Genomic DNA, 20,529 nt, shown 5'->3' on the forward strand with positions numbered 1-20,529 from the left:
AAGGGCGAAGAAATTAAATAAAGATGATGAAGTTACTTTAGTAAGTTGTTTAATGAAAACCAAATAGAGGACTTAAACTTAGAATTGACAACTGAGGAAAAGACTAAAAATATGAGATTTATTGGCAAAATTGGATTTCATGAAGTTAAGTTTTCACTAAAAAAGATGAAAAATTAAAAAAACTATACGACTGGATAATATCCTAATTGAAGTTTGGAAAAGCTTAGGTGATAACGAAATTTTATGGTTAGCTAATTTATTTAACACGATTATAAAAACTGAGAAAATGTCAGATGAATGGAGGAAAAACACTTTAAACACCTATATACAAAATTAAAGGAGGTATTCTAAATTTTAATAACTATCGTGGAATTAAACTTACGAGTCATACGATGAAACTGTGGGAAAGGGTAGTTGAACAAAGATTAAAATTAGAAATGAAAGTCTTAGAAAATCAATTTGGTTTTATGGCTGGGAGATCTACCACAGAAGCTATATGACTTCTAAGAAGATTGATGGAAAAGTTTAGGGAAAAGAAGAGGGACTTGCATATGGTATTTATTGACTTAGAGAAAGCGTATGATAGGGTACCTAGGGTAGTTCTATTGTGGGTTTTAGAAAAATAGGGTATATGTAGTAGGTATACTGATGTCATTAACGATATGTACGATGGAGTGATGATTAGTGGAAGGACTATAGATGGAGAAACTAGTGAATTTCTAATCACCATAGGTGTGTATCAAGGATCTGCTTTGAGCCCTCATCTTTTTGCTTTAGTAATGGACCAAATGACTAAGAGCATTCAAAATGAGGTTCCATGGTGTATGTTGTTTGTAGATGATATTGTATTGATTGATGAAACTAGGGGGTGGAGTAGTGGTTAAATTAGAAATATGGAGAGAAACTTTGGAATCTAGAGGCATAAGTAGAAATAAGACAGAATATATGAAATATAATTTCAATAATAGTAGGAAGAATATTGGAGACAAAGTTAAACTTGATGATGAAGAAATAAATAGCACTTGTAGATTTCGATACCTTGGATCTATTATGCAAGCTGAAGGAGAAATTGAGGATGATGTAATGCATAGAGTTAAAGCTGTTTGGGTATAATGGAGAAGTGCTTCAAGTGTGCTTTGTGATCGTAGAATATCCTTAAAATTAAAAGGGCAGTTTTATAGGACGGCTATAGGACTAGCTATGCTATAAGGATCAGAATGTTGGGTGACGAAGAAATAGAATATCCAAAATGTAAAAGTTGCCGAGATGAGAATGCCTAGATGGATGAGTGGTATAATACTGAGAGATAAATTAAGGAATGAACATATTTGCGGTAAGTTAGGTGTAGCTCCTATAGATGATGAGATAAGGGAGGAACAACTTAGCTGGTTTGGGCACTTGCAACGTTGGCCATATGATGCGCTAGTGAGGAAGAGTGAGTTAGTTGCTGCGAGGCGTAGTAGAAGGGGTAGGGGTAGACCTAAAATTATTTGGAATAATATAGTGAGTAAGGATTTAATAGTCTTGAATTCGTCAATAGAAATGGTACATGATCGCATAAATTGGCGGAAAATGATTCATATAGCTGACCTCACCTAGTGGGACCTAAGGCTTGGTTTTTTGGTTGTTGCTTTTGTGTGCATTCCTTTATAGCTACACTTAAAAGTGGCATAATTTTTTAAATACATTCATGAATTTCTTGTAGATCGTAAACATTGTAATGGAATAATCATATGGTGCTTTGTAGAATTGGGGACAACTAGGTTCTTAAGAAGTTTGAACATAAAGAATTTGTTTTACTAAAATGTATCTTGAATGATACAAACAGGGTTAAACTGCAACATGCAGCTGCATAAAGAATTTATTTTCAAGCTGCAGAGTTCACAATATATTTCCAAATGTTGGAGTTTGTGTTTAAAGTCATCAGAGAAATTACAAGCTGTTGAAGCACAAAAGAATATAATACAAAGAAAACATGCAACCAATCAGATTGTGGTGTGGGTATGTTGCTTTCTTGAAAGAAACTTAAGCCCTATCTTGTGGTCTTAAAATTCCATGAAATTGTCAAAATTTCTTCAAAAGTTTCACTTTCACCAGCCTTGAAGTTGAAATGACAGTCAAGTTCCACCTTATAAGTTTCCTGTTGAAATTCCAAGACTCAATAAGAAGTCAACGGAGAATGCCAAATGCGCTGAATATCTGAAAAGCATATCCACTTGAAGTTACCATTACCCTTACGCCAAAGAGAAGCCAGAAAATGAATCTTCTCCTGCACCAACAAAAATGCTAATTTCTTCCCTGAATATATATGCGAGTTTAGTTCCTTCCACAAATCCCAAATACTGCAAATAAAGCACAAATCCATAACGCTTTTCCTTCCTTCTTCATACCAAACTCACAAAAGATATTGCCAAAAACTCGTCCACTGTCCCTGGACTAACCCAACTTTTTCCAAAATAATTGAATTTCTTGTTCCAAGCCTTCCATGCAAAATTACAATGCAAGAAAAGGTGCGGAGCAGATTCTGAGCATTTAAAACAAAGCACACATGTATCTGGAAAGAGCCGTTAAAAGCCTGCTAATCTGCAGCAAGTTAATAGTATTTATCCTATTAAGCACAACCAACCATAGAAAAGTTTTGATTTTAGGGGGTATTTTGGCCTTCCAAATAGTTTTGTAGAGTGGAAAGTAAAGATTGGTGCTAACCAAGAATTAACACAAAGATTTGCAAGAAATGTCATTTATATTAATTGAATATGTTTAACTTGGTTATTGTATATAGTTATTACACCTTGTGCACAACATACCTGTCATAGATGTATTTTATTTACAATATTTTGGTTTTTAAATCTTGCATGATTACGATGTCCAGTTTTTAAAGTTTCGAGGGACTCCATGCTGTATGACTATTTTCCATCATTTTAAATTTGAGATTGACGTCAGCATTGAAATTTCCACAAACAATTTTTTACTTTGAAGCCTGTAAGTCTTAGTTGAAACTGAACTTAAAACCTTCTTGTGTGCTGTAATTTCCCATCTCTAGGATACAAAAGCCTGAATGAATGATATGGTTCAAATCAACTCTACACCAAATTGAAGAGCCCAAAGATTCACCAGAGGAACATCTCTCCTTAAAAGAATATATTCTCTAGAATTTGACGATTTAATGTTTTTCTTTTTGTGAAGTATATGTTCAGAATCAGTGCTAGATGAAAATCTATTTATAGGCACCCATGACCTTTATAAAATCATGAAGACATTAATGAGAATGAACCTTGAAAGATAGATATGTAGCTCGACATGTAAATATGCACCAATGAAATGTCTTAGATGCATCTCATTTTACCAAAAGTCTATTCAAATTTCCAGCATGATGAATTGATCAATTATCTTTAGTATTAAAATGATCCAGCGATAAATAATGACACTTAGGAGTATCTTATAAGTTGCGCTGTCACGGCATGTTTTGCACCAAAACTGGCTGTAACTCTTCCTACATCTACGTTCCCTATCCCTGCTATGTGTGAGAGCCTTGTGCACTCTACTAATCTGTCATGCCATGTTTTGGCATATTCCTCTGTACACTCTTATGTTGCATTGGAACCGTCCTCTATGAAGGTCACGGGCAATCATCATTACTGTTATCACGACTATTTGAGGTCCCCTTAGGCTAGATCTTGTTTAATCATTCCTCAACCAGCATCTTTGGCCACCTTCTATCCTTGCTTGCATTTGATTTGAATGACATGCTTCTTTGCTGGTGTCTTCTGGCCGGCATAATGCCATTATTGGTGCTACCCTTAAATTTATGATGAATGTGTTTGTCTCCAATTTTATCCTCTTTTATCGTCTCTAGTAATCCATCTTAATGTCTTTAATTTAGCTCTGCACATTCCATGTGCATATTGCATCTTAACTATCTAGTTTTGCAGCATAAGCTTGATATCTTATGAGAAGTCCACACATATAAAATTGATTAAAACTTGTGTAAATATAAGTCCTTGTTTCTATCCTTTGTGTCTTTGCTAAACCCCTTTGTGTTCATCATAGTTTTGCATCTGTTTAGCCTCCTTTGTAGCATGCAGGCTTACAGTTTGCATATGAAATTTCTAATTTTTGAGGCTGAATAACTTCTGATTCTCTGTTTTTTCCAATTGCTATAAATTCTGCCATTACATCTGCAAATTTATGCAACTATACCCTCATTTAGCTATGTCCTTAAAACGACAACTTTGTCTCTCCTACTGTACAAAACCACCCACCTCTAAGCCCCGCATCCCTGCATGGAGGACTCTTTTTGTCATTGAGACAGTGCATCAGTGTGGTACCCCAAACTTGCAATTTCTCTTGCAATACATAGAATTAACATCCACAAAGTAAATTTTAGCTATTAATGCCAATATTCCCTTTTCAATGGCTCTATATGTTTGAGATTTTTCCAATATATTTATTCCTTGCATACAGTTTGCAACATCTATACCCATGGAATAAGTTTCAGCCATTGATATTATAATATTTTCTGGGAGCTGCGTTACTCTGACACTATGATGGTGTGATATTTTTAAAAAATGTTTAATCTGAAAAAATTGGAAACTTGTTTGGGGGACTACATAGAAGCATTGTCAAGGAATCTCTGCAACCTATTTGTTTAAAATTTGAAGTATGTTGTAAATTTATATACATTAATATGTATATATTTGAGGTATTTTAGGAAACAACTTCATAACTGCCTACTCAATGGATTTTGCAGGTGCAAAGAGGGCACGTAACGTTGTCTTCTCTGTTCTACATGATGCATGCATTGATGGTGATCTTTCAATCCCTGAAGCTGTGGGAGCAGCTAAAGACATCTTTGCACAGAATGCGATTCACTTTTACAAGATCAATGTAGCCAGAGGATCTTCAAATTTGGAAAATTATATGTCTGCCAATTTGGTGAAGACAGACACTGATGTTTCCCAACATAATGTTGCATTTATTCGTATTATCTGGGTTGATGCGTCTGGACAGCACAGATGCCGCGTAAGATTTTGCTTTTAATTTATCTGGAGCTCTGGGTATACTTGTTTTTATTTTGTCTTCAGTTGCAGAGAACTTTGTAGATGCCTTAATTTACTATTTTTACCCTAGTCCCACTCCCCTATTGAACTTTAGGCTTATAATTACTACTTTATTGCTAAATATTTGGTTCTCACACATTTGCACAGGGCTAGACCTGTAGGTGTGCACCTGGGATTGGTCACAGGGACACATGGTATGATCCCTTGTAATCTCAGTCAGGGGTATTCTATAAAATTTTGGCTTGGTGGGACTGAATCGAGGTTCTTTTGAGGGAGGTCTTGCCCTCTTTAACCTTGGGCCGCATAAGGTGTCCATCAGGTGTCATTTGCAACTGTGGCTCCTTCGACCTCGTAAACCTGGCCCATTTGTCACTAAGTCACAAAATATTTCATGTATTTGGTATGAGTAGATTCCTTATCCTTCATATAATTTTTCCCTTGTAATAAAGAAAGCCATTGTGTACATATTCTTTTATATAGATAAAAAATGAGGATTTTACATTTTCTTTAATGATGAGGAATGCAATAACTAATTCTTGGAACTGGATTTGACTCTTTTAAGGGGCATACTTTTTTATAAGGATCTCATTATAGTTGTAATTTTTTATACAACAACAACAACAAACCAAGCCTTAAGTCCCACCGGGTGGGGTCGGCTACATAAATCCTTTTCCACCAATTTACATGGTTTTGAGTAATTTCCTCAAAGAAAATCAGGGCTGTGAAATCCTGTCTCATTATCTCATTCCAAGTTATTTTAGGTCTACCCCTACACCTTCTACTGCCCCTTACAATAACTAGCTCACTCCTCACTACTGTAGATATTATGTTGTAGATGTCAAACCATTTGAGTCGTCCCCCTCTTATCTTATCCTCTACAAGAGCTGCACCTAACTTACCACGAATATGTTCATGCTTTAATTTATATTTTAACATTATCCCACTCATTCAAATTAGCATTCTCATCTCAACAACTTTTACTTTTTGCATATATTGTTTCTTAGTCGCTCAACATTCTAATCGATATAGCATAGCTGGTCTTTCAGCTGTCCTATAGAACTTCTTTTTAATTTTAAAGGCATTCTTCGAACACACAGTAGGCTCGGAGCACGTTTCCATTTTTTTCAACTTACGTTTAACTCTATGCATTACATCTTTTTCAATTTTAGCTTTAGGTTGCATAATAGATCCAAGGTATCGAAATCTACTAGTGCAATTGATTTCTTTACCACCAAAACCTTTTCTCCAATATTCCTCCTTTCATATGTCCTGTCTTTTTTCTACTTACCCTAAGACCTCTAGATTCTATAGTTTCTCTCCATAATTTAAACTTAGATTCTATTCCACTCCTGGTTTCATCAATCAAGACAATATCATTTGCAGACAACATACACCATTGAACCTTATTTTGGGTTCTCCTAGTAAGCTCATCTATCACTAGAGCAAAAATATAAGGGCTTAAAGCATATCTTTGATGTAGACTTATTGTGATTGGAAAATCCCTAGGCTCTCCATCCTAATGCTAGTCATTACTCCATTACACCAATCCTTAATGACATAAGTATGCCTACTACTGAAAGCTAACTTCTTCTCCAACATATTATTCAATTCCATTTTCGTCCTTATTTTTTTTTCAAATAATGCAAAACTATTAAGTCATTAATTATATTTCCAAAAACACATGTCTAATTTAATCATTTTAATACTTTTAGACTCCCTAGAACTTTTTTACCAAACACTCAAAGTTAGCTTTTTCTTTCTAACAACTCCTTTTTCATAGGGGGACCAAACATTTTTGAAACAATTTTAAATAACTCGTTTTCATTAGTTCCTTTTTAAAAGGTCCTTTTAGAAAGCTACAGGGGGCCAAACTAAGCCTTAATATTGGGAGGGGACTATTTCCCTGTTTTTGTTAAATAAGTTAATAGTTTGAGGTAGGCAAAACCAACAAGAGGCGGATTCACCTCTACTAGCTAGTGCTCGAGGCTTAGAACTTGTAACTTGGCTTCAATACCATTCAGTTCCTGATCTGAAGAGTGTAGCTTATTGCAGTTTTAATGATGCCTTTTTGTTTATTTTTTTGTTTTTCATCAGTGGAGTAATCTACAGCCACACATATTAATTTAATAAAAATTTTCATAGATTTCGATTTGTCTAAGGAATTTATACATAATTGAGTTTTAATGAACACCTGTTATCAAATTTAAATTTTTTTTTTTGGGGTGTATCATTGTTTCAGGTTGTTCCGGAAAAGCGCTTCAATGATGTTGTCAAGAAGAATGGTGTCGGTTTAACTGTTGCATGTATGGGAGTGACTTCAACTAGTGATGGTCCGGCTGATGGAACTAACCTGACTGGAGTGGGTGAGATCAGACTGATACCTGATTTATTAACCAAGTGGAGAATTCCATGGTACCAGTTATTTTCAGAAGGATTTCATGATCCTCTTAATTTAAACATGCATCCATTTATCTTCTGCATTTTTTAATTTTTTATTTGCCCCTTTAAATGTGCAGATTTACTTTATTTAAGCACTGCTGTTTTATTGATGACTGAAATAAAATGAAGAGAGTGTTTTAAAGAAAAGAAAAATTAAAAAACAGGGTGTGGCGGATTAAACCTTGTTCCCTATATTTGACGATGCACAAGATTTTTGTGAAATGATGAGATCAAAATTAATATTAAACAATAGTAGCAGATTCACATGTTGCTTAATGCTTAATCTTCAAGCATCGTGATTGATTTATTTTGATCAAAAGGATTAGTTGAGTGTTATCTTGAAATGCATACAGATCTTCCTTGATGGCTGTTAATTATATCAAAGTGGGTTTTTTTCCTCCCTTTTAGTCCTGGGAATGCGTGTGGGTGTGTGGAATAGTACTAAAAGTTCTTTGGTAGGGCTCCCTATCTATGTACTGTAAACTCTTTTATGAGGCACTGATCCCTGTTGGCACCCTTGCACCCATTGCTCGATATTGTTTCCAATCTATGTTAGTTTTCTCTATTTTCTCAAACTGCAAATTTATTTAGTTTCAGTCCAAAATCTTGGTGTTTTGGTCTCGAGACAGAAACAATAAAGAAAAGAATAAGACCTCTTCTATAATGTTAAATATACTCTTTGAAATTGGAAGATATTGTTAGAGGTTATTTATGTCTTTTATTATTATTATTATTATTATTATTATTATTATTATTATTATTATTAAATGTGTTAGTATGTCAATTAGTGAGAGTTAGTAAGGGTATTATTGTCAAGAGAATGTATTTAATTTGTATTATAAATATAGGGAGAGACCTATCTTCAAGTTAGGTCTTTGATTTTAATCAAAATCTCAACATGGTATCAGGGCGTTATCCAACCTAAAACCTATTCTTCTCAGCCGTCGCTGGAAAAGTCATTCCTGCAGCTGTCCTTCTTAGATCCACCTCCACCCCTCATTATTTCACAAAACCAACCATATACCCAAACACAGAACCCTCCGAAGCCTAACCCCAAAAAACCCCATCGTTGGAGGAACTCCCACTCGCCGCCCGCGCCGGCCAAATGTTGGCAGTGCCGACCCCACACGCCTGCACGAAAGTGAGTTTCTGGCCACTTTTTTTTTTTTTTTCCCTCTCCCATGTTCTGATTCCTTCTCTAGACAGTATTATCAAGCTGTTGGGCCTGTTTTTTGCTAAAAAATCCAATCTTTTTCGACCATGCACTCGCAGTACTCCATTAATCTTTGTTTGGAGTTTGTGAAGGCTTGTTTGTGAGTTTTTGGGAGCAGTGGCGGTGTTCGTACGTCCAGTTGTGAGGCTGTGGCAGTGTTCGTATGTCCAGTTGTGAGGCTGTGGCAGTGTTATATCCATCGGTGAGTCGTTCATCTTGTCTGTGGTTGTGTTGGTGCTTCACATAGTTTGTGATTGTCCCGATTTGATTTGATTGTTCTTCTTGTTTGACATTGGTGTTGCTGCTGATTTGTGAGTGTTGGGATGGAATCTATGAATCCCAAAAATTTGTTTCCTACATCACTGCCACACATAACGATTCAAAAGTTGGATGGAAAGAACTATGTTCAATGTTCTAAAGCTGTTCGGGTTTATTTAGAAAAATTAGGAAAATCTGACCACTTGCTCCAGTCTGATCCTTCTAATGAGAAGAGAAAAGAAAAGTGGGTTCAAGAAGATGCCTTGATTGTTTCTCTTTTATAGAATTTGGTGGAGCCGTAGATTGCATGGATGTGTATGCATCTAGATACATGCAAGGAGATTTGGGATTATGTCAAGCTTCTATACTAACATTACACGTGTATGATTTATCCTAGGAGTACTTTCAATTACAACAAGGAGATAGGAGTACTAGAGATTATTTTGCAGAGATGAAACATATTCATAAGGAGCTTAACGTCGTGCAACCTATAACTGCAGACATTCGTGTAATGCAGAAGCAAAGGGAGTAGATGATAGTCCTTTGTGTTCTAGTGGGCTTGAGACCCGAGTTTGAGGCAGTGTAGTCGAAGATATTTAGTAGTGCTGAGCTGACATCATTTGCCAATGTTTATTCTCGTGTCCTCCGTGCTTCCTTTAATACACATTCTCCTACTCTTGCATCTGGCTATGAGTGGACTGCACTTGCTGCATAGGATGATTTTAGTTTTCTACCAAACAACTGCAAAAGTTATTGAGGTGGTTCGAGTGGCCGTGGTGGGAAAGACAGATGAGGTAGAGGTACTCCTCACAAGCGCACTCATTGTGGATGGAGTAATCATATGATTGAGCAGTGTTGGGATCTCCATGGTAGACCTTCACATGTTGCCAATGCAGCCACCACAGACTTCACACCTTTGGGGGTAGCCAAGGCAGCCACCAACCACCGACTTCTCACCTTTAAGGCTGAGTGGGCGGCAACATACTGTATCCATGTCAGAGAAAGAGTATTCCACAAGCGTCACAACAAGCTTCTCTTCCCCTTGCATCTCTTGTCCAAACAGGTAATCCCATAGCATGCCTGTCATCTAGTACTTCTCATCCTAGTCCTTGGGTCATAGACGCCAATGCCACTGATCATATCATAGTTATGCCTAGCTTCTTCTCCATTCTTCAATATCCTACAAATTTACCTTGTGTTACTCTTGTTGATGGATCCACCACTATAATAAAGGGAACTGGGATTGTAAATCCCACTTCTTCTATTTCTCTTCCATCATTTTTTTGTATATTCCGAACTTTCTTTTCAATCTTATGTCTGTTAGCAAGATTACTAAATCCATGAATTGCTTAGTGACATACTTCCCTGATTCTGTGGTTATTCAGGATTTGAACATGAGAAAGGTGATTGATGGCGGGCATGTAGCTAGTGGGCTCTTATCACTTTGAACCGCTATCTCCTTTTACTGCCTGCACTGCTGCTGCCAGACTTTTCCAAATTCATTGTCGTCTTGGTCATCCTTCGCAGGGAAAGCTAAAATGTCTTATTCCTAGTTTGAGTTCTATGTGTAGTCTTGATTGTGATTCTTGTTAGTTAGGAAAGCACCATCGTGTCCCTTTCGCTTCCCGAGTCAATAAACGGGTTGTAAGCCCTTTTATGTTAGTTCATTTGATGTTTGGGTTCCTAGTAGAGTTTTGTCTAAGTTGGGTTTTCGGTACTTTGTAACGTGTATGGATGATTATTCAAGAATGACTTGGTTATATTTGATAAAATATTGTTTTGAGTTATTTCATGCATTTTGTGCCTTTTGTTATGCAATAGAGACTCAATTTGGTTTACCAGTTCGAATACTTTGAAGTGATAATGCTAAAGAGTGTTTCTGTACACAATTCACTACTTATATGATCTAGTTTGGTTATTGTCCATCAATCATCCTATGCCCACACTGCTTAACAAAATGGGGTTGTAGAGAGGAAAAATAGACATATTCTTAAAATCACTCTCACCTTACTTTATCAAATTCATGTACCTAAAGTGTTTTGGAGTGATGTTGTACTTACTACTTGTTATCTAATCAACAGGATTCCATCCTCTATTTGTAGTGGTAAATTTCCCTACTCCATTCCCTTTCCTAATTCACCTTTATTCTCTATCCCTCGTATATTTGGGTATGTGTCCTTTTTTCATTAACTAACTCCTTGTTGGGGGGGGGGGGGGGGGGGGGGGGATAAGTTGGATCCTCGTGCTATAAAATGTGCCTTTACCCAAAAAGGATATTGTTGTTATAGTCCTGTGTTGCATCGCTTCTTTGTTTCTGCCAATGTTACCTTCTTTGCGTCTACACCTTACCTCACCCAGTCCTTGAGTGCTTATGAGGTCAAAGAGTTTCTTCCTTTGCCTAATCTTTTAGATTCTACTTTGCTGTCCTTGCCCAACCAACCATCTGAGTCTCCATGTAGTTCGAGTCCTTCTCATTGTCTTGATCGTCCTAATTTGTAGGTGTGTTCACATCGGCGACTCCAAGAAAGAGAGTCCCCCTATCTTCTTCTACCAAGCCTTTGGTTTCCTCGTCTAATGATTATACTACCCATGATGTTGATCCTCCTATTGCTGTTCGGAAAGGTAAATGCACATGTACTCAACATCCCATTTCTAGCTCTGTTGGTTGACTCCTTAGTCCTTATCACCCTCCTATTTTATTGTTTTGTTACTGCTCATTCGTCTACTATCCTTCCTAAATCTGTTTTGGAAGCTTTATCCCATTTTGGGTGGACGAATGCTATGGTTGAAGTGGTGTATGCTTTACATGACAATGACACTTGGGACTTGGTACCTCTTTCTCCTGACAAGTCTGTGGTCGGTTGTCGCTAGGTTTACACTGTGAAAGCTAACCTTGATGGTTCTATGGCTGATCTAAAGGGCAGTTTTGTTGCTAAGGAATATCCTCAGGTTTATGGTTTGTATTATTATGATACTTTTTCTCCTGTTGTACATTAGTATGTCTGTTCATCTCCTTGGATACTATTTATCACTAGTCTCAATATCAGTTTGGTGTGAAGAATGCCTTATTGCATGGTGACCTTGAGGAGGAGGTTTATATGGAGTAACCGCCTGGGTTTGTTGCTCATGGAGAGTCAGGTCTATCATGTTTGCTCAAGAAAGCTCTGTATAGTTTAAAATAGTCTACTAGAGCATGGTTTGGTCGTTTCAGTGCTGTAGTACTTGAGTTTGGTCTTCTACGGCGCGCAGTGGATCATTTCGTGTTTTATCGTCATACTTCATCGGTAGGATCCTTCTTGTTGTTTATGTGGTTGATATTGTTATTACAGGTGATGATGATAAAGGTATTCAGAGTCTAAAACTTTTTCTACAGACTAAATTTCAAACCGATGATTTGGGACTGTTGAAATACTTCTTGGGTATAGAAGTATCTAGATCTCGTATGGGAATTGTTTTGTCATAGAGGAAGTATGATCTTGATCTAGTGGATGAAACTAGATTGTTGGGATCTATACCGGCTGATACACTCATGGATCCTAACACAAGTTAGTTCCGGATATGGGTGATTTGCTACCTAATCCTGGATAGTACTGGAGACTTGTTGGAAAGTTGAATTATCTCACAGTCACTTAGCTGGATATACCTTTTTCCGAAAGTGTTGTGAGTTAATTTCTAGATTCTCTGAGGACAAGTCATTAGGATGTAATAATTCGCATCTTGAAATATCTCAAAGGTGCACTGGGGAGAGGTCTTTTATATCGTGATCAGGGTCACACTTATATCCATGGATATACAGATGGAAATTGGTTGGGTCGCCTTCTAACTAGAGATCCACAATTGGCTACTGTATCTTGGTTGGTGGTAATTTGGTTTCTTGGAAGAGTAAGAAACAAACTGTGGTAACCAGGACAAGTGCTGAATCATAATATAGAGTTATGGCTCACACTACTTGTGAACTTATTTGATTGAAGAACATGTTGGAAGAATTGGGTATTTCTCACTCTCAACCTATGAAGTTGATGTGTGACAATCAAACTGCTTTTCATATTGCCTCCAACCCATTCCTTCATGAGTGGACGAAGCACATTGATGTTGATTGCCACTTTGTTTGGGAGAAACTTGTGCAGAAGCTCATTACTACTGCTTATGTGAAGTCTGACATGCAACTTGCTGATTTGTTTAGCAAAGCATTGAGGGGTGCTCATGTTAAATTTACTTGAATCAAGCTGGGAGTGTATGGCATTTATGCCCCAGCTTGAGGGGGAGCGTTAGAGGTTATTTATGTCTTTTAGTATTATTATCATTAAGTGTGTTAGTATGTTAATTAGTGAGAGTTTGTAAGGGTATTATTGTAATTAGAATGTATTTAATTTGTATTATAAATAGAGGGAGAGACCTATCATCAAGTTAGGTCATTCATTTTAATCAAAATATCAACAGATATAATATTTCTAGTCTGTTAGTGTACAACAGTTAGATTGATGTGAGGCTTCCTGTTCAATGTATGTCCATTTTTAGAAGTAATCTGTGATTCTATATAATTTATACCGGCCTACTACTAGCAATTTGTGTATGTGATGGAATGTTATAGGGTGGTGGTAATCTGTAGTTATGGTTGTTTTAATGTTTATCTTCCGGGCATCTTGCCAGATTGTTCTGGTGATGGTTTCCTTTTCCTTTTCATCTCTCTTTTTGATATTACATTTTGTGATGGTGCTGGTAGATCTTGATGGTGGGGGTTCACTTAGTCCAGATCAAAGGGAAATCCTTCGATATGATATTGGATAAAGTAGAGGAAGGTGGCAATGGGCCAGATTTTCATCGGCTGCTTCAAACATGGTTCTCGCAGGGATTTTTGTCTTTTGTCGGAAGGTGAAGCAAGGGTTTTTAAAGATCTCAGGTGGCTTTTTCTGATTATTGGATGGTGATTCATGAGAAGAGGGTAGGTATATTCTCAATTAGGGCATGGTTGGACAGGTAAGTACTCTATTTTTGTTGTTGAAGGGTCCAAAGGCGCTGGGTTGCTTCAATTTGGGGAATAATTTAGTGCTCTGGTGAGCTCTCTTCATCCTAGCACTATTGGTGTAGGGAGCAATAAGATCTTTTAGAATCATTCATGGAGTCACGTAGTTTCAGCAAATAGTGATGATGCTGGTGCTCATGCAACTTCTAAGGGTATTGCAGAGGGGATGTGTGTTCATGGTGACTTGTGGGGGAAGATGCAAGAGGAAGTCCTTTGGTTTGATTCTTTTGATCAGTCGAAGTTGCTATGGGCAGGGATTGAGGCCTGGATTCTGAATGAGGGTTTGAGTCCAGAGGCGGCTAGGGTTTCCTTCTTGGATGAAGGATCGATGAATTTTGGATTGGTGGGGCCTGGGTCTTTGATTATATCTTTAGACCTGGGCCAGATTTTTTAACAACAATAAAACCCTTTTAAAACAGCTGATGGGTTTTTCAGTTGAGGAGGCTCAAAATCAAAATTATGATTCTACTTTGGGCTTGATAAATGAGAAAGAAAACAATCCAGTAAAGCCTTAGCTGGGCGAACTGAATGGGCAGGCTCAAAAGTCTAGTCCTGCTGGCTTTAATAGCCCAGTTGAAAGTCAGGTTCCCAATCTGACTGAAGCCCATAGCCCCTGTTCAAAATCCTGTTAAACGGCAGGACTTCATCTTCCTTTGGAGCAGAAGCAAGCTGCAATTGCATTAGCGCTTCGCTTGACCTCAAATCAAAGCCATGGTGGTCAACAGGAGAGGAGTAGCTGTTCCAAAAACAGAAAGGAGAAGGAGGTGATCCTAGAAAGGTTGGTTCCTAAAAATTCAAATAATATTCTCTCGTTTACAATTAAGAATATTTGGAAGAAGAGCTCTCTTTCCCAAAAGTCCATAAGCAATCTGATGGCTGTCAACCCGACGACTAGTTTACCACCGGCAACAAGCGAGTACTGGACACTCCAGTTCCCCCTTGCCTTATTTTTTGCCCTTTCCTTCTCGTGTTTGAGGCTGAGGCTTCAGCTGTTACCACAGAAGGGAGCTTCTCATCGGCTGTTCGTTGTTCGCAACTTTGTGTCTTCATTGGCTCTTGACCATGGCACGGCAAACCTCCATCTACTACTGCAGGACAGAGTTCGCAGTTTGCCAGTCGCCAGACTGCAGGTCTGCAGCCATCACACCATTTTTGTGTGGTGAAGAGGCATCCCTCAATCCAGAGATTCTGTTTTTCCAGATCCATCTTTCCTTTTCTGACTCGCTGCATCCCCCTGATGCAGTCATGGCAGCCTGAGCCTCTGGCGAGGCTCTCCAAATATCTTCACTGTAATGACAACACCATCTGGATTTTCAGCTCTCTGCTCTCAATCTTTGCCCTAGCTCCTCCCTAATCAGAAGCCTTTTGACAGTGTTGCTGGTCTTGCCTTGACTGATTTTCATTGATCCTCTGGTTTCCCCTATTTTTTGTTTCATAAAAATTGTTGGTAATTTTGTTGCTTGACTACCAGTGAGATCTCCTCCCTCTCTTGACTCTCTTTGTATTTTTCATAATCTATTTCATATTGCTGTTTGGAAGATTTTATTTTATTTTATTTTTTTTGTGTTTTTGATTTGTAGGCTTAACATATGTATTTCAAAATTGTTTTTTTATTGTTTTTATTTTTGTTTTTGTTTTTTTGTTTTTGGTTTTGTTTTGTTTTGTTTTGGTGGAATCTCAAGGAGAATTACTAGTACATGAGTTAAGATTGTAATTTTGAATTCTCAATCCTGTGCTCCTCCGCCGCCTTCTTTTTCTTCCCCTCTTCTGTAGCACCCTCTCTTTCATGTACCAAACCATCCCCAAAATATCCTTCACCAGAGGCTTCAAGGGATCCAGAGTAGAACTGAATGGCAGTGCCGTTGAGGGCCTCTGCTCTTGATTTTGTTGCTGCTGTTGTTCCTGATTGTCTTGCAAATCTGATATTATCGCCATAGTAGAGAGAGAACGAGTTAGGGTTTGGGAGAGGGGTTTAAGAGAGCGAGAGAGAGATTGCGAGAAATGAATAAATGTTTTCTTGTTTGTTTGAATCGTGCAGAAACTTCTTGAAATTGAGCGCAGTCCGAGCATTTTTTTTTTTTGTAATTTCGTTGAGTTTTTTCTGTCTCATTTTATTTTAAAGAGATACGGCTTGGAATTCAAGTCTACTCGAAGATCACTATTAACCACTGAGTGTATTGACAATCCAAAAAATTCTTTGCCATTTCTTGGTTGCCTAATCTGATGATGATTAGTCGTTCATTAGCTTCAGTTTTTCTCGGAAATTCAGAGACTGATCTGTGAGTTTCAGAGGAACCAAATCAAACTAGTGCAAAGACATTTTGTAAATTTTGAGGTACTGACAGGTTCATCATTCTAGATTGCAGTTTTTGCAGACCGGGTTAATACAGTAGGGAAAGGGCTAAGAAGCTAACACAAGAAACTTAGATCATATTAGCAACTTGGAATATAGGGACACTTGTGGGCAAAAGCATGGAAATAGTGGAAATAATGTTTAGAAGGAAAATTAACTTAATTACCTTCAAGAGACGAAATGGGTAGGGGAGAAAGCTAGAGAAATTGAAAATTCAGAATTTAAACTTTGGTACACTAGAAAAGAGAAATATAAAAATGTGGTGGGAATCATTGTAGACAAAGACACAAAAGATAATGTAGTAGATGTTAAAAGAATAGGGGATAGGATCATTAAAATCAATATAGCTTTAGGCTTGGAGATGTAAATGTCATTAGTGCATATGCTCCCCAAATTGACTTAGTAGAAAATTTTGAAAGACAATTTGGGGAAGATATGGATAGTATTTTACAAGGGATACATCATTTGAAAAGACATTCGTAGGAGTTGATTTGAATGGACACGTTGGAATGAATACTATAGGTTATGAGGATACATGGAGGACATGGATATGGACATAAAAATGCACCGGTGATAAAATTTTAGATTTTGCCATGTCTTACAATTTGGTTATATTGAATACTTGCTTTATAAAAAGAGAAAAACACTCATGACAAAAGCCAAATAGATTTTTTCTTAACTAGGAAGGGGGATTGTTTAATTTTTAAGGACTATAAAGTTATTCTAGGTGAAAGTTTGGTTACACAACGTAAAGTTTTAGTTTTATATGTACATATTAAAAAATGAAGGAGAAAGAGTAACGTAAATCAACACAAGAAGACTAAGTGGTAGGCTTTGAAGGGATAAAATATAGTAAAATTCAAAAATAAAATGATCAAAAAGTGTGATTGGACAATAAGGACTGTTTGGAATAAGATGACTAACCCTTTCGTAAAGGTAGCAAAAGAGATGTTGGGTGAGTTCAAAGGAAGATACTCAGGTAGTAAAGAAAGTTGGTGGTGGGATCAAGAAGTCTTAAAAACTGTTAAGACAAAGAAATTGGTATAAAATTTGGCGAAGTTATAGAAATATCGAAAACCTTCAAAAGTACGTAGAGGCAAGGAAAAAGGCGAAAAGACTGTTAGTAAAGCTAAACATAGAACTTATGATGCTTTATATAATAGACTAGATTTAAAAGAAGGAGAAAGTTACATTCATAAACTTGTTAAAGCTATAAAAAAAAAAAATGCAAAGATTTAGGCAATGTAAAATGTATAAAGGACAAGAATGATAATGTCTTAACTAGAGAAGAAGACACAAAAAGAGGTGGCAGAGATACTTTGATGAGTTGTTTAATGAAAACCAAAATGAAAGATTGAACTTGGAAGTGACAAATGAGGAGAAGACTAAAAATGGGAAATTTATCGTAAAATTAGAGTCCTTGTAGTAAAGGTGGCTTTAATCAAGATGAAAAGTGGAAAATCTATAGGATCAAATAATATACCAATTGAAGTTTGGAAATGTTTAGTGGTTATAAAGGAAGTATATAGTTAACTAATCAATTCAACATCATTTTTAAAACCAAGAAAATACCGAAATAATGAAGGAAAAACACGTTAATAACTTTATGCAAAAACAAAAGTGATATTCAAAATTGTAATAACTATCGCGGAATTAAGCTTATGAGTTGTACAATGAAACTATGGGAAAGGGCAATTGAACAAGGAAAATGACTAGAAACGAGGGTTTCAAAAAATTAATTTGGTTTTCTACTTGGTAGATCGACAATAGAACCTATTTATCTTTTAAGAAGAATAATGGAAAAATTTTAGGGAAAAGAAGAGAGACTTGCTTATGGTTTTTATTGATCTAGAAAAAGCATATGGTAGAGTACCTAAGGAAGTTTTTGGTGGGTCTTAGAAAAGAAAGGGTATGCAATAGATATGTTCAGGTCATTAAGAATATGTATGATAGAGTAATGACTAGCTGTACGACTGTAGGAGGGGAATCTAGAGAATTTTTAGTGACAATAGGTGTACATCAAGGTTCTACTTTGAGTTCTTATCATTTTACTTTAGTGATTGATGAACTCACTAGGAATATCCAAAACGAGATCCCCTGGTGTATGTTGTTTGTAGATGATATTGTCTTGATTGATGAAAGTAGGAGTTGGAATCTAAGTTAGGGTAAGTAGGAGTAGGACAGAATATATGAAATGTAATGTCAATAATATAGGAGTAGCAGAGAGAAGATTAAACTTGATAACCAAGAAAGTAATAGCACTTATAGATTTTGGTATCTTGAATCTAATATGCAAGCAGAAGGGGAACTTGGAGAGGATGTAATACATAGAATTAAAGCAGGTTGAGTTAAATGAAGGTGTGCGCCAAGTGTTTTGTGTGGCTATAGAATACCCTTAAAATTAGAACGAAAGTTTTATAAGATGGCTATAAGGTCCTATGTTTTATGGTTTAGAATGTTGGGCAACTAAGAAACAACCCATACAAAAAGTTAAAGTTGCTGAAATGTGAATGTTAAGGTGCATGAGTGCTATAACGATAAAAATAAATAAAGGAATGAGCATGTACGCAATAAACTAGGCATAGCACCGATTGAAGAGAAGATAAGGGAGGGGCAACTTAGATGGTTTGGGTATTTGAATGCAGACTTACTAGAGCACCTGTGAGGAGGAGTTAGTTATTTTTTCTCACATGAAAGGGGTAGGGGTAGACCTAAAATAATTTGGAATGAGGTAGTGAGGAAAGATTTAATAACTATTAATCTAGTAGAGGAAAATACTTTTCATTGGGTGAATTTGCGGAAATGGATTCATGTAGCAAACCCCATCTAGTGGAACTTGAGGCTTGTTGTTGGTGGTGGTGGTGTTTAACTAGTACACGAGTTGTTTTTAGCCTAACTTTGATTCACAAGTCAAACTTGCACGCTTTAGATTTTAAGTTTCTTGAGATGTATGTGGTTTCTAGATCTGGTTTTAGGGTGTGCTTTCTTTGTGCATGCAGGGTAGGTTTTTAGTAGTCCAATTAGTTTAGAATACTTGAGTAGGTTGTGTGGGTTTAGATTACTTGAATTTGTAAATTGTTCGCATCTTTCATTTATTTATTTTATTTGATTACTTTTTTCATTTCACTTTTTTTTAAAAAAAAAAATAACGAACAGTAGATTCTTGAACTTCTCCTATGTAACACAAATTGCCTTAATCTGTTTGCACATAGTTGGCCCCAAGCTTGGATAAAGGAGTAGGGTTGTGTTATGTAGCTGATAGTCAGCGTAAAATTTGTTGGCTCCTTTTAACATGAATCTTTACTAATTATGCACTTGGGTGTTCCCTACAGGCTATGCGTTGCACTTATACGACTTGGTTGTTGTTAAAAATGGACAAGGGTGGTCTAGACTAGGTCTTTATGGATGGGAGAGGGCTAAGAAGTTTGTGCATGAAACTAAGATCAGATTAGCTACATGGAATAGAGGGATAGTTTTGGACAAAAGCATGTAGTGGATACAATGATCAGAAGTAAAATTAGCTTAATCTACCTTTAGGAAACGAAATGGGTAGGGGAGAAAACTAAAGAAATTGACAAATAGGATGTAAACTTTGGTACATTGGAATAGAGAAACATAAAAACAGGGTGGGGATCATTGTAGACAAAAATTTAAAAGATAACGTAGTAGATGTTAAAAGGATAGGGTATAGGATCATAAAAATTAAGTTAGCTCTAGGCTTGTAGATTGTTAATGTCATTAGTACATTTGCTCCCCAACTAGGCTTAGTAGAAAACCTTAAAAGACATTTTTGGAAAGATATGGATGGTATCATACATAGGATTTGAGGGTTTGAAAAGATATTCATAAGAGCTGATTTGTATGGACACATTGGAAAGGATAATATAGGTTATGAGTGGATTCATGGAGGCTGTAGTATGGACATAAAAATGAGGCTGGTGAGAAAATTTAGATTTTTCCATTTGGTTATATTGAATACCTACTTTATAAAAGGAGAAGAACGTTTAATAACTGTGGAAATACCCAATCCCTGATTTTCAGGGATACCTCTGCAGCAATTTTGATTTTATTATTAGTTGACTACGTTAATTTAGGAATGAAGAGATTCTGGAAAATACCTGATATCTCTATTAGTTTGTTTCCTATTTTGTAGCTTCCTATATTTGGCTAGTTTCTTGATTTT

The 20,529-nt window shown here is 36.6% G+C and overlaps 1 protein-coding gene across 1 annotated transcript in view; it reads left to right on the forward strand.

Annotated features, from left to right (window-relative positions):
• The window catches only part of LOC131167992 (protein fluG), a 127,658-nt gene that overhangs the window by 41,380 nt on the left and 65,749 nt on the right, over positions 1-20,529 (forward strand). The window contains exons 9-10 of the mRNA XM_058127115.1: positions 4,751-5,022; positions 7,300-7,472. Of these exons, the coding sequence (XP_057983098.1) occupies positions 4,751-5,022; positions 7,300-7,472 (445 nt within the window). The remainder of the gene's footprint in view (positions 1-4,750; positions 5,023-7,299; positions 7,473-20,529) is intronic.

Source organism: Malania oleifera, chromosome 11 (assembly GCF_029873635.1).
Source record: "Malania oleifera isolate guangnan ecotype guangnan chromosome 11, ASM2987363v1, whole genome shotgun sequence".
Taxonomy (NCBI): Eukaryota; Viridiplantae; Streptophyta; class Magnoliopsida; order Santalales; family Ximeniaceae; genus Malania; species Malania oleifera.